General features: G+C 48.6%; 1 protein-coding gene across 1 annotated transcript in view; it reads left to right on the forward strand.

Annotated features, from left to right (window-relative positions):
- Nucleotides 1-6,307: 6,307 nt before the first annotated feature.
- Nucleotides 6,308-13,988, forward strand: part of Atp8b4 (ATPase phospholipid transporting 8B4 (putative)) — a 255,715-nt gene continuing 248,034 nt past the window's right edge. Inside the window, exon 1 of the mRNA XM_023724062.1 lies at nucleotides 6,308-6,380. Within this exon, the coding sequence (XP_023579830.1) occupies nucleotides 6,308-6,380 (73 nt within the window). The remainder of the gene's footprint in view (nucleotides 6,381-13,988) is intronic.

A 13,988-nucleotide genomic window follows, 5' to 3' on the forward strand; every position in this document is an offset into this window, starting at 1 on the left:
TTTACCACCACAAGGAGGCAGGGTTGCAGTCCTGTGCTGGGCTGTGTCACTTGGGTCATCATGACCTCAGCCTTGCCGGATTTGATGCATTGAGCAACAAGGCAACATCCTGTTGGCCCAGATTCCTCATGTGCACCTCACACCTTTCTGGATGTTTCTACAGGCAGCTCTCTTTGGAATCCTAGGCCCAAAGCTGGAAAAACCAAAACTGGTGCCTTTCTCCATGGGTCCCCTTTGTCTTTGGTGTCTGACATGATTTAGCCCAATATCTCCTTTCTTTTCTGAGGTTTTCCCTGATATATGGATACAAAGCAAAATGCTGGCTTATCAAAAGATGCTCAGAAACTTGGGTAGCATGGGCCCTGAGACTGAGCTCACTCTACCCAAGGGGAGTCAGCATTTGTGGGGTTGTACGTCCAGCTCCTCGCTGCTGTTCACTTGGAAGGGGGCTTCCCCAAAGACAGCCTTGGGTGGGGCCTGCTCCTCTCCATGATGTCACCTCTAGCAGGTGGGATGAGCCTGCAGTTACCAGGAGCAGCTCCTTCCCCTCTGGCTCTCCTCAGAGACCCTTGCCTGGTCTGGGCCCCATAGTCACCTCTGCTGACATGCTGAGGTGTGACACTTGTGTCTTTCACATTCATAGAAGCCCTAGCATGCAGGTTGGGGCTCATTCCAGCTATCTGGAATGGGAACCCAGTAGCATCAGAGGGCAGCCATTGGGCAGTGGGATGGAAGGTAGCTGGGGAGGACATAAAAGCCACTGGCTTGTCTCTTGGACTGCTGGCTTGCAGAACTAATGAGATTCTTCCTACTCCCCTTCTCCTCTTATGAGATACTGCTTCACTCCTCTTGCTGAGATTTCCCCTGGCCCCTTCAAGACCACAGAAATGTGTCTTCCCTCTCCTCCCTCTCCTCCCTCTCCTATGGGTTTAAAGCCTGTTTGATCAGTGGGCACCTCTGTTAGAGCCCTTACCATGCTCAACACAATCTGTTCACAAGTCTTTTTCCTTATGCCAACTGGAAAGACTCAGGCTAAGGCAGAGACCTGGGGACCTGCAACACTTTGTAGAGGGATTGATAGAGAACTGGGGCTTAGAAAGCCAGAAGAATGTGAAGTGTTCCAGGGTCATTTCCTGGCTAGATGTACAATGAGCCTGGACTTGCCCCTGTACATCACACCTACAAAGTGAAGAAAAGGGAGTTTTAGTACCAGTTGACCCACAGGCCAGACAGAAGGGATCAAAGTTATGGTGAGGAGGTCCTTGAGCCTTTTGGCCTTGGTTCTGTGGGTATGGGAGCTGCTAAGCAGAGAAGAAGGCTGGCATATGCAAGCATTACAAGGGCCTGGCTGCTGTGGCCTCTTCAAGGTTGTGAGGTGACAGGGACCCCAGAACCCTGGCCTGATCCAGAGCACATCCATCCTTCCACTCTGCCATTCTGGTGAGTGTCCTATGCTGGGAGAATCTCATGTGATGTCAACTCTATAAAAATAGTAGAGTCCAAAAAAAATCTCTTGTGGGCACTTATTATGTGAGAAGAAGATACTCCCTCCCCTGAGAGTCAGAGATACATTACTGTGGGGAGTGTTTCTCTTGCCAGTGCCAACTGTCTATTCCAGGATCCCGTTTTGGCTGTGGACAATAGGTTATTTGGAAGCAAGCTATTAGAATGACTTTTATAGCTAGGGACACCAATTGTCTGGCTTGGAGTTAGGTTTAGAGCTGGGTCAGTGGGTTCTGTGACACATGGTTCAGAATGCCTTTGGAAGTGCAGGCTAAATGCAAATCGCCTGCTGTTGGTGAATGGGCTTGTGTAACAGGAGACTCTGGGCATGTCCCTCTGTGTCCTAGGCATGGAAAGGGATAGCTAGGAAAGCCCTCAAGGAAAAGTCCACACTGATACCAGGAGTTGCTCTGTAAAGATGATTTTTAGTTGCTCCCTAGAGATGATTTTGAGTACCTTTATTTATTTATTAAAGGAAACCATACAGTTTAGTTTTAACGTAGTAGTGGACTTATACCATTGTTAGTTGATTTTTAATTCTTGAAGTTGTAATAGTACAGTAGAAAACTCCGTTTATTTTTGGTAGTAAGGATTGAATCTGGGGCCTTTGACTGAGCTATTTGCCCCGCAACCACTCCCACCCTTTAAAAATTTTTTTTTGAAACAGGGTCTTGCTAAGTTGTCCAAGCAAGGCTTCAACTTGGTCTGTTTCTGAATATAGCTTGCTATCCGTGGCTTACCTTTGAAGGAGATGTCTCATGTTTACATCTCTTTTTCTCTTTGGTTGAGTTAGCTGAGTAATAACTCAAACTTCACTTTGAGCTTGTTCATGGAAAATGGAAAAATCCCACATGAAAAATAATGGATGCCATCAACAACGGGTCTGTTTCTACCGGCCAGTGGAAGGAAACCTACTCTTTCACCAAAGGCTGCCCCTCAAACAGAAAATAGCTGGTGGCAGACCACGTGTGGGTAAATGTGAGCTTAAAATACCACAGAACGTGTCAGAGAACACATGAAACTACGAGAGGTTAGGAAACGATACTTTCTTTTCAGAAATGAAAGATCATGAGAGGATGTGTGATTTCAAAGATTTGGTAGGCCTGTTTCTCAATGGGGTGATTCAGTTTCAATTGCTGAGGAGAAGACAGAGGGGATCAGGACCATTATTAGTGTGGTGGGGGTCCAGGTGAGAGGGGGGAGGTGAGGTAGAGGACGAAAAGCAATCTCATATATGCAGGCAGAAACTGCAGAAACATCTACTTACTCATATTGGTTTTATCCTTTAAAAATATCTATTTTCTTGTGCTTTATTAGGGAGTTTTTTTGCTACCAGGGATTGAACTCAGGACCTTGCACTTGCCAGGCAGGTGCTTATGCCACTGAGCTATCTGCCTGGCTATTAGGGAGTATTGAGAAGATACGGAAAGATGCGCTTGGTGACTACTGTCTTATGAGGGGAGACAGGCCGGCGGTTGGATGACTGGAGATGCGGAGTAGCTCAGAACTCAGATGTCTTTGTAGTCTAAGAAAGAGAAGTGGTGGCTACTGGGAAACTTCCGGAGGGAGGCTGATCTCGACTTTTGTTAAGGAAGGACTACATGAAAGGGGCTGCATTAGGTGCTTTGTCTCTTTGTCTATCATCACGTATGCACCTCACACACAGGCTCATTCTTTTATTTATTTGTCATTCATTAGGGAATATCTCATTTAATACTCATAAACAGCTACCACAAGAAGGCTGTACTCTTCTGAGCTTTACGACCAAAAAGCTAAACCTTAACACTTAAATAATTTGCACACCACTGCGTGGCTCACACCCAGGGACTCTTATGTTTTTGTGCTCATGTTCATGGCTGTGTTCCTTATATGTTAGCTTTAAAATGGTAGAGCCTATCCTTAAATTCCTTTTTTCATTTAAAGATGCTTTCCATTTTAAATATTTTAATGAGATAATTGCTTCCTTTTCCAAGCTGTGCTTGGTCTGCTTTATCATATAAGGAAGAAAACCTTCACTTGTTTCTAGAAATCGAGTTTCTGGTTCCCCTTGTCTCTGTCTCTCTAGTGCTCTGTGAACTCCTAGGGGCTGGTCCGGGGCTGTGGCCAGAGGGTGACACTGACGAGGCACAGGGGAGCCGCTTGCTCTGGTCCTGGAGAAAGGATTAAAACTTCCCCGCTTTCAGCACTTAACTGGTGAGTCTGATGCAACTTCCCTATAATCCCTAAACGGCTTTAGGTGTGTGTGAAGGAGCCAGGTTTCCAGTTTTAAAATCAGACACCCACAGCCATAGTTTGTCTTCCTGTGATCTCACCTTGGGGGGGACCCTTCCAAGTGATTTCCACCTCATAAATTTAAATCCGTTTACTATGATTATTTGTCCCTCAGTGTCCTCAGGGTTAACACTTCCTCTGTAATGAAATCAAGTCTGTTGGGAAAGAAGAAGTGTCAGGGACTCGAGGGTTAGATGCTGCCTGGGTGTGTCCAGCTCTCCTCCATAGAGAGCTCGACCCCCACCCCCTGCAATGATGTAAAGAAAAACAGAAGCCCACTGCTAATTCTTTCCTGTCTGAGCAGCAGGTGGGACCCGAGGGCGTCGCTCGCCTTCCTCGGTCTGGCCACAGAGCTGGGTAAGCAGTCACGGTGGCATCCCTTCCGCCCTTCACCTCCAGCCCTCAGAGCTCTGATCCTGGGGGAAGCCGGCCTCAGCCCACCTCAGGCCAGCCGCTTGGGAGTTCCTTCTGCTGCTCTCCCACGCTTAAGCACATGTGCCCGGCAGCGGCGGCGGCAGGCACCTGCACACGGAGGGCCCCTTCGGGGCTGCCAGGCTTCCTTCAAGCAGCGTTTCTTCCCCTGGTCCTCCCTGCTTAGCGAAGCTGCTCTCTGCCATGTCTTCCTTCCTCTTTTTTTCGGGGAGATGCAGACTCTGGTTCCCACCTAGCAGCTTCCAGTCGTGGGAGGCGGTCAGGGGTATTTTTCTAGGAGTTGATCTCAGGTTTTCAAGAATGGTCCCTGGAGATCCGGTTTGTTTTCTATGCAATTACTAGAGCTTTCAGAATAGCCTGGCTCTCCCAGTGCCAGGGGCGCGGAAGGCATGCTAGCGTGATCTTCCTCCTGTGTGGCTGGGAAGCCTTCCCCGCTGAGGGGTGCGGTCGGCCTGCCAGGTGAGGAGGTGGGAAGCCGCCCAGCGCTGGGGAGAACGGCGGAGCCTTCGCTCGGGGCTGGCGGGACTTTCTGTTACCTTCTTCCAGATTCCTCTTTTGTTTTGCTATTTTCATCTATGTGGGTGAGGTCTGGCAAACATGCTGTGATATTTTCCTTTTACTTGACTATAATTCAAGGGGAAGTTTATTGGGGAAGGAAGGTACACCGTTTTTGCTTTTTTGTTTGAAATACAATTTTTTTTTTTTTTTTGTTGAGCTGACATTGCCTACAGATGACAATGGAAGTAGCATAAATGCACGCTTTTTGGTTTGAGTCTTGGCCACTTCCCCTCACGGTAGTCTGTTTTATGTTTTTACAGAAACTTTTATCTCCCACTCTTACTTGAGGTGCTGTGATTCTATGATGAATTTATGCTGCATGTGTGACAGGTGGCACTGGGCTGGGTCTCTGAGGCCGGTGGCTTCGGTTTTCAGTGCTTGAATAAATCCTTCTGGCTGTTTCATCAATAGGCAGAAAAGTGTCTCAGCTCTCTGGCTAGGAGTTGGCCGTTTGAAGGAAAAAGATGCTGATGAGAAGTACTAATTAAGGGCGACGCTTACTAGAAAAGGATGAGGAAGTACAAGGTTTCACTGGAATCAGGGCCCCTGTGTCGGGAGGCACCGGCTCCTTCCCTCAGGTGTGGCTCGCTTCAGCCTTCACTGCTAGGCGAAAAGCCAGGCTGATTTGGCTTGGCCTCTGTTCATGGCACTTCCATATTGTCTTAGGCATGAATCACTGAAAATGAGTACCGATGACTTTTGTTGGCTCCTGGGAGTGGCTCTTGCTCTTTCTTTCTCTCTCTCTCTGCGTGTGCATGCAGAGGGGTATTTTACTTTGCTCAAACATGGAGAATTACATATTTTTATCCAGTAGGAAATCGATTATTTAAAAGGAAATTGGAAATTGTACCTCCCGGAATTAGAACTTCTTACTGGTTGCAGTCTAGCTGCTTGTGGGGCATGCAGGAGGACCAGAACGTAGGATTTCTCATGGAAAGATAGAAAACAAAAACAGTGATCTCTTAGTGGTGTTGGAGATTTTAAATATTTTTTAAATTTTTATTTATTTATATTTTTTATTTTTTAAAAAAATTGATAAATAATTTCCTAAAGAAATACTGAGCATTACCTCCGGACATGTGATCCTGCCTTACTGGGAGGCTGCCTTGCTTCCAGTGACCTTTGATTCACTCAGCTGAACTTCTCAGAGCCTCCGTTCCACAGGGTCTCCCGGGTCAAGAGGCCGGGGGCAGCCTTGTGGGCGCTGCTGTGGCTCTGTTGGCTCCTGCACCTTGCTGTCCCGCCGGTCTTCACTCCTGCTCTTCTTGAGTGAGATCATCCATTCCCTGTGGCTCCAGTGCTTCCTCAGGACTGTGACTCTAACCTTTTCCCTTCAGCCCCGAGGATATTTTCAGTGACCAAGAGGCATTTGAGAACTAATCAAATCAAACACATCATTCTCCAGTGCTGGTCCTGCTTCTGCTCTTTCACCTTCTTCTCCTTCTTATGTGGAAGCATTTGTCACTTTAGTTAGCGGCAAAACCCTAGATGTCACCTCAGAGTCCTCCTTGTTCTGCACTCCACGTGTAAACCACTTGCAGCGATGTCTCTAGAAAGCAGCTCCCCCTGCCAGTTGTCACTTCTCCCACATCGCCTCTCACACCAGTCTGTGGCAGGTAAGTGATCTTCCAAAGCTGGCTGTGTGGATGGCACAGGGAGACCCAGGGCACGGTGACAGGGAGGCAGGGCTGCTCCTGAGCAGGTCCTTGCATACCAACACCTCTCTGCTTCTGCATCTACAGGCTCGTGACTGTGACCATGTTGCCTCATCTGTCTTACGGGAACAGTGATGGTCCCTGTCTCTGTGAGGGTCGGTGAGGTAGCGCAGGCCATAGGCGCAGCTCAGGGATGGGAAGGGTGGATGACAGTGACGGAGGCGAGGCTGACCAGGTCCTTCAGAGTCCTGCTCCTAGTACTCTGCCACCCTGCATGCTCCTGAGCCCCTGGGCTTTCATGGCTGCGGCCCCCAGAGCTGCTCCCCAACACTTGGCCTTTCCATGCACTGTTCTCATCACCTGTTTTACCTCAATTAATTCAGTGAACTCTTTCCTTTCAAAAGGACTCAACTCGGAAGCCCACCTGTGAGTCCTGGCTGACTCCAGTGACAGGCGTGGTGACTCTGCTCTCTGCTCCCACAGTGCCCTCCTTTACCATCCTAGTGACATTCCCTGATGTCCCCTGTCCCCATCTCCCGGCACAGTGGGCTCAGAAAGGCTGGCGCACCTCTTTGTCCCCCCTCATGCCCAGCCCAGGTTGGAAGCAGGGTGGGAGACCTGACGGAGGCCTGAGTGTGAGGACAGTGCCACCAGAGGGACGAGGTGGCCCTCAAATGGAGAGCAGGTTTATTACGTGTGGAAGTTTAAAGATAATCTGGGAAAAAGGAGCATAATAGCAGCTTTCCTTTCCTGGGTGCCAGTCTGCGGCCAGGGGCATTGTGCTGGCAGTCTGGTGGCTGGACAGCCCTGCGCTGCTCCTGTTTCCTGATAATCCTGGAAGGTAACCATGCTCGGCTGAGCTGCAGAGAGGGTTAACTGGGGGTGACAGGTGAAGCCTGGGGCCACCGGATTCCAGCTGTGGGGAGCAAGAAGGATGTGAAAAGGGGAAGGAGGGTGACTAGCGGCAGAGACACATCTGGGAGAGAAGGACAGGGCTGGAAGTGGGGAGGCAGCAAGGGAGGCCCAGAGGGAGGACAGGGCAGGGACAGGCAGCTGGTGACAGCAGGGGCCGAGAGGATGGGTGAGGGGAAGGACAGCTGTGTCACTCTGCAGCTGGGTGGTGGTTGCTTGCTTGGCCCAACCCAGACTTCAAGGTTAACTCAGGACCATGTGAACCTGACAGTGAGTCCAGAAGGCAAATTGCATATTGAGCAGCAGCGATAGTGAGTGCCGAGCAATTTATAAATTTGGCTGAATTAATCTTCACTTTTATACTCATACACATCCAGGTGGGACACCTGCAGAGTGGGTTAAAGTGTTTTTCATTTTTTTGTACGATGGTTGCAGTCTCCTGGCAGCAAATATGGTCCACGTACTCACTTCAGATGCTCGGGCATGGCTTGGTCCCCCACTGGCTTTGCCTCCCACGCTGGCTCCTCTACTGCTCCAGGGTCCCCTTCTCTGGCCATGGGCTGTGGCCAGTCCCACTGTCCACCTGTCCTGGGGCTGTGGCCCTGGCTGTGCTGTCCTAGTGTCCAGGTGAGGGAGGACACCTGAGGCTTTTTCTCTTCAGGCCCTAGGGAGCCAGGGCTGAGGGAGGTGCGGGCAGGGCTGGGACCAGAGGCAGTGGGGGAGCAGAAGGGCGGAGGCAGATCCTGAGCCACTGGACAGCAGTTCCCGAGCTCTCTGGGGTGCAGCGCTTCCTCTTTCCTCCTAGTGGGATGTGGGGAGAAGGTGAGATGAGCCGAGAGGAACATGGAGCAAAGTTGGGGAGCTAAGGAAACTGAGGTGCGCAGGGGAGAGAGCGAGAGAGATGGAGGGGAATAGGCAGGGTGGGGAGGAGGGGGAGGACGAGGGAGCAGAGGCCTGGACACACCGAGATCTGTACTGGGCTGGTGAAGGGACCTGTCTCAGGAAAGGAGGCTGGTGCTCCAAGTGACACTAGACAGAAAGGGAGCTGCGATCTGCAGTTACCTTCTAGCTCTCGGGGAGGCTCTGTCTCCAGAGGGAAGGAAAAACCAGACTAGAGAGATGGGAGGAGAGGATGGTGGCTGCCGGCAGGCTTGCTGGAGCCGTGTGGGGGCCTTTGCTGTCCTGAGGACCACGGAGAACCCATGGCTCCATGGAAGCAGAGGATCCCGCTGGCTGGGCCCCAGGTCCCCAGAGACTCTGCGCGGGGGGGGGGGGAGGTGGGTGAGTAGGCTCCCCAGGATGCGGCTGCCTGGGCTCTGCACCACTTGCCTCCCCTAGCGGGCAGGCCCTGGCCCCTCTCCTCCCTCTGCCAGCACCCTCCCAGCCCTCTGCTTTTCTGTCTCTGGACCTTGCAGTTCCTAATCTTGCTTCTCCCACTGGCTCTGTCCCCTCAGGTCACTCCGCACCCCATCTGCCCACCACAAACATATATTTAATACTTTCTTGAGGTTGGGGAAATCTCCCTCGGTCACCCTGAGCTTGCGATTGTCCTGCTTGAGCCTCCTGAGTAGCTGGGACACACCATAGCGCCTGCCTCCTGCCTGTTAAGGTCTTATCCTTTGTTTGCACTTACCTCCTTCTATATAGAATATCTTGGAGGGTTACGCTTGCTGTCCCCATTTTGTCCTAATGTTTGTGTAAACAGAGTTCAGAGGGCTGTCTTTAGGGTAACTGAGGAAAGACCAACATGCCGAGAATATTCACATTAACACTTATTACAGTAGAAGCCATGCTGCCAGGCCCTCCTGCAAAACCCGGCCGCTCTGAACACACTACCATCCTTGCTGCTTTCTGAAGCAGTTCCGGAGTGCTCTTTCGTGAGTGTCTTTACAAGATGTGAAAAGAAATACAGCGAATGCTGCTGCCGAGTGCCGCCCAAGGAAGAGAAAAGGAGCTCGTAAAAACGGGGCGCTGTCCCCATTTTGGACGAGGAATAACGTCTTCGTCCGTGTTATTCACGGGATCTGGCACCGCGTGACCTTCCGCTCTTACTGAAGGTCAAATTGACCGCAGGAGGGAAATGTTTTCAATCCATGCAAGACGCCAAGATAGTCAGGACCGTGCAGCTACGGACGCCTGGGAAAGGGCCTGCAGGACTCTGCAGGTGGCAAGGGCGCCGGGAGGAGCGCGCCTCGAGTGGGGGTTCTGAGGGGGCTCATGGTGGAGTGCCTTCTACTGTCACGATGTTAAACATTTAACCGCTGCCAGTATTCGCCAGTCGCACCTCCTATCTAGAACACTCTCGTGTGCCCTGCTCCATAGCCCGTCCAGGTCGGCCCTGAAGCTCACAGGGATCTGCCCCGCGTTCGGCAATGAGACAACAGAAAAAGGGAGCCCGGGGCCAGGCTGTTGAGCCCCACAGGGTCCCCTTCTTGCCAGGGCACCCAGAAGCCTGGGCGCAGCCCAGCAGGTGGTTCTTTAAAGAGTTTCCTGTGGTCCTCTGGGCCACAGCCCAGTGGCACCCCATAAGAGACCCAGCTTTTTGGGACTCATCCTAGCTCAGGATTAGGATGAAGTAAAGTAAGGGCCATTTATTAATTTGAAACGTGTAACAGTATCAGGAGGACCCGGATGTGCACTTCAGTCGCCGCCCTCTGTCTGTCCCAGTGGGCGGAATCCATGGGAGAGCAATTTAGTACCAGCAGGTTGCTTGGCGAGCGTGGAACTGGAGCAGGGGGAATTTCGGCTGCTAAAGGGACTGTCGAATGGCCTCAGATCCTTCCGGGAGCCTGCGCTGCAGCCCTGTGCGCGGAGCGAGTCGCTGGCACCCAGGCGCGCCGCTCCGCTGTTAGGAGAAACCCCTTGGACTGCGGGAGGGCAGGATGCGGCGGCCCTACCCGGGGCTCCGCTGAGGCGCCCTGTGGATGTCTGTGGCGTCTGAAACCAGCTCCAGCTCTTTGCCTTTGATTTCTTCTTTTGACTTTGCCATTTCTTGCATCAGAAGCATTTTCTTTTTATTTATTTATATTTTACTTTTTGTTATTGGGCATAGAACTTAGGACCTTGCGCTTCCCAGGCTGGTGCTTTGGCCTCTAAGCGATCTCCTAGCCCAGGATAATTATTTTCTGTGACTAAGATTAAGAACCTAAACCTGAAATGTAAATATACTTTGTGGAAGTATAACATAACTTTAAAAGAGTTATTAATGTCCTTTTGAAATGAGTATGTGTATGGAGCCCCTAGCTATTACTGTATTTCTGTTTTTTCCTTTCCTTTCTATTTTCCCATAACCTTTCTCATATATGAGCTGTGACTGAAGAGTGTGGTAATGTTTAAATTTTAAAAATTTATCACAGTAAAAACGTATATTGGCCTCACTTCCCTTTAAAATACTCCCTCTCCCCTCAGACACTTGTCCCGTGGCCCTTCCTGCAGCAGACCCCTTCCCTGGAGGGCCTTCCCTCACGCTGTCCTGGCAGCCTCGCTCTTCGGCCTGAGCTGATTCCAAATGTTCGCGTTCATGGTCATTTTGACTTCGGGGAGAGCCGGGAGGCGCACGTGGGTGGGGACGCGGAGCCACGTTTTTATGATGAGCTGCCTCTGCGCTGGCGGCTTCTAGGGCGCTGGGTAGAGGCGTGACAGAGAGCTTCGCGGGCAGCTTCAGAGAGCAGGCGGGCCGCGGGACAAGTGTGTTCAGAGCGAGGGGCGCTCATGAGAAGGCACCTTTGACCGCAATGATTTCGCCCAGTGAAAGCATCTACTGCCTGGTGTTGGGATCACACCTGTGTGGCATGTTCATCACACGTGAATACCCGTGTCTAGAAGCACGAGGACTTGGCACAAGGCAGCTGCCATTTAATCGCTCGCTGAGATGAAGACAAGGTCGGGCGAGCTTTCTCCGTCAGTTTCTCTCTTCCCATTTGCTTGCTTTGGGGTGATCTAAAAAGGGGGCTTTGTACTCAGATAAGTGTCACTGGCTTCAGTATTTATGAATGATTGAATTTCAAAAGCCTGCGTTCCCGCTTCTAGAGCCGGATTTCACATTACAGCCAACGTTTTTCTCTCACCCACTTCTGTTTTCGGTGTTTCTTTTTCATCTCTGTGATCTGAAAGTTTGGCAAAAGATGACTTTTTCGTTCCACTGACAGCTTCAGAGTTGAAGAAAGAGTCAGATGGGGAATTTGGGTGAGGTGATGAGTCCGTGAGAGTGAAAGGCTTCAGTGTGCCCTCCCCAGCGTTGGCCTGGGATCTGCCTCTCACAGAAAATGCATTTGGATTGTCGCTGTTGCAAGATAGAATTTCACTCGGAGGGGACACTGGAGGTGAATTTTGTTTTCCATTGTAATTTCATGTTCTAGAGAGGAAAGCACTTGAATCAGATCAAAAACAAGAAGTAACTTCTGAAAGCCTGCAGTATCCTTTTGTCACATGATGGTGATCGTATCATTCTGAAGTGGAGAATATTTTCTACAAAAACAAAAGTGGCTAAAACAAAACAATGGATTTATTTGATATCAAAGAAAAGGGTTCAAAGACTTTGGAAAGTAGTATTAGAGAAATTATTAAAAGGAACAACATAATGGAGCAGTTTTAAAAGTAATTTTAGGAAGGATATAGTGTTGCTCTACGCTTGATTTTCTGGGAGCTTTTAGAATGAGAAGTTCTTGCAGAAAGATCTAAATAAGAGGAAAATGGTGTTGCACGGATATGTTCCCTTTCCATTGGGCTTTATATGTAGGCTCACCTTTTCTAGAGGTGTCGGTTAGTAACGGTGTATCACACCAACAGGGGAAGTGGAGGCTAGGCTGGTCTGTGGCTGGTGTACCTGTCCACTTTCTGAGAGCTGAATATCCTCCCTTGCCCCTCAGGCCCAGTTGAAATGCTCTTTTGAAATCCATCTTTGTTAAAGAGCTTTTCTGTCTGTCCTCTGTCTGGGGACTTGGAGCCTTAGAGAACATGTTGACCTCATCCCCAGAGAAAAGGGTCCGACACTGCCAAGGTGGCCCAGAACTCAATGACAAGCCATCCGTCTGGCCTGATGTGGCCCTGGATCCTGATGTCCTCCTCACAGGACCCGTGCATCCTCCTTCCTGATGTCACTTTCTGTCTCCTGCAGCTTGTTCTGCCTTCTTGTATTAGTTAACTATTTTGTGACACAAACAAGCAAACCAACAAAGAAAGCCTTTTGTGGGTGAAAATACACTTTTTACGTTTTAAACTTTTATTCTATGGGAAAAAATAAAACAGCATTTCATTACAAAATAATGGGAGGAACAAAATAATGGGGGAATAACAATAGTTGATACATTGAATACTTTTATCTTTAAAGTAATTTCTCAGAGTACAAGATATGAACATACAAAATTCTCCACACAATATAAAACACAAATCTTTTTTTTTTAGTGAAGTATGAGAAACTAGTAGTATCACCTGTCTGTGTTTTTTCTTTTTCCATTTTTTCTTTCCCCTTTCCTTCCTCCTAGTTCCTTTTTACTTTTGAACAATTTCTTTCCATTTCACAATATGTACTGTACACTTTGGATCTTATTTACTCTTTCAGTTTCTCACACCAGGGAGTCAATACAATGTTTACACAGGTGAGTCTGGTCTATTTCACGTATGAGTAGGGTCTCAAGTTTTATCCGTTTACCTTTAAACATATTGATGTTTATTCTTCTGCGTGCCTGAGCGGTACTCCATTGTATCAAAGGACGACATCTTTACCCATTTCTCAGTTGATGCTCATTTGAGTTGTTTCCAGGAGTTCATTATTACAAATTTTGGTACTATAAACATAGGTGCACATATATTGCTATATGATATGATGTTTTTAATTCTTATGGGAAGATACCCAGAAGGGGGCTACGTGGGTTGAATGGGACTTCTAATTCTAGATTTTTGAGAAAGCTCCATACCGATGTCGACAGTGGTTGTATCAGTCTGTATTCCCACCAAGCATGGAGAAGAGTTTCTTTTTTAACACAGCCCCTCTAGCATTTGTTATTGGTTGACGTCTTGATGACATGCATATGTTGAACCATCCCTGCATCCCTAGAATGAACCCCACTTGGTCATAGTATATACTCTTCTGGATGATTTGCTGCATTCTGTTTACCAATGTCTTATTGAGGATTTTTGCCTCTATGTTCACTGGGGAGATTGGCCTGCAGTTCTCTCTTTTGGTTGAGTCTTTTTCTGGTTTAGTGTCAGAGTAATGCTTGCTTCTAGGAATGATTTTGGAAGTAGGCTTCTCTTTCAGTTTCGTTGAAGAATTTCAACATTAGTGGCCTTAGTTCTCTAAAGTTTTGGGTAGAATTCAACAGTGAATCTATCAGGACCCAGGCTTTTCTTTGTTTGCAAGTTTTTGATTACATTTTCAATTTGACTGATATTGGGTTATTTAGACTGTTTATATATTCCTAATTCAAGTTTGGCAACTAGCATGTCAAGGAACTTGAATATTTCTTCTGTGTTTTTCATTTTATTAGAATATAGTTTCTTGAAGTAGATATTGATGCTCTGAATTTCTGCAAGATCTGCTATAATTTTACCCTTTTCATTTCTGATTGCTTAAATTTGAGTCTTTTCTCTTTTTGATGAGGTTGGCTAAGGGTTTATCACTTTTATTTAAACTTTGATTCATTGATTCTTTTTTTT

Source organism: Octodon degus, unplaced genomic scaffold (assembly GCF_000260255.1).
Source record: "Octodon degus isolate 3935 unplaced genomic scaffold, OctDeg1.0 scaffold00105, whole genome shotgun sequence".
Taxonomy (NCBI): Eukaryota; Metazoa; Chordata; class Mammalia; order Rodentia; family Octodontidae; genus Octodon; species Octodon degus.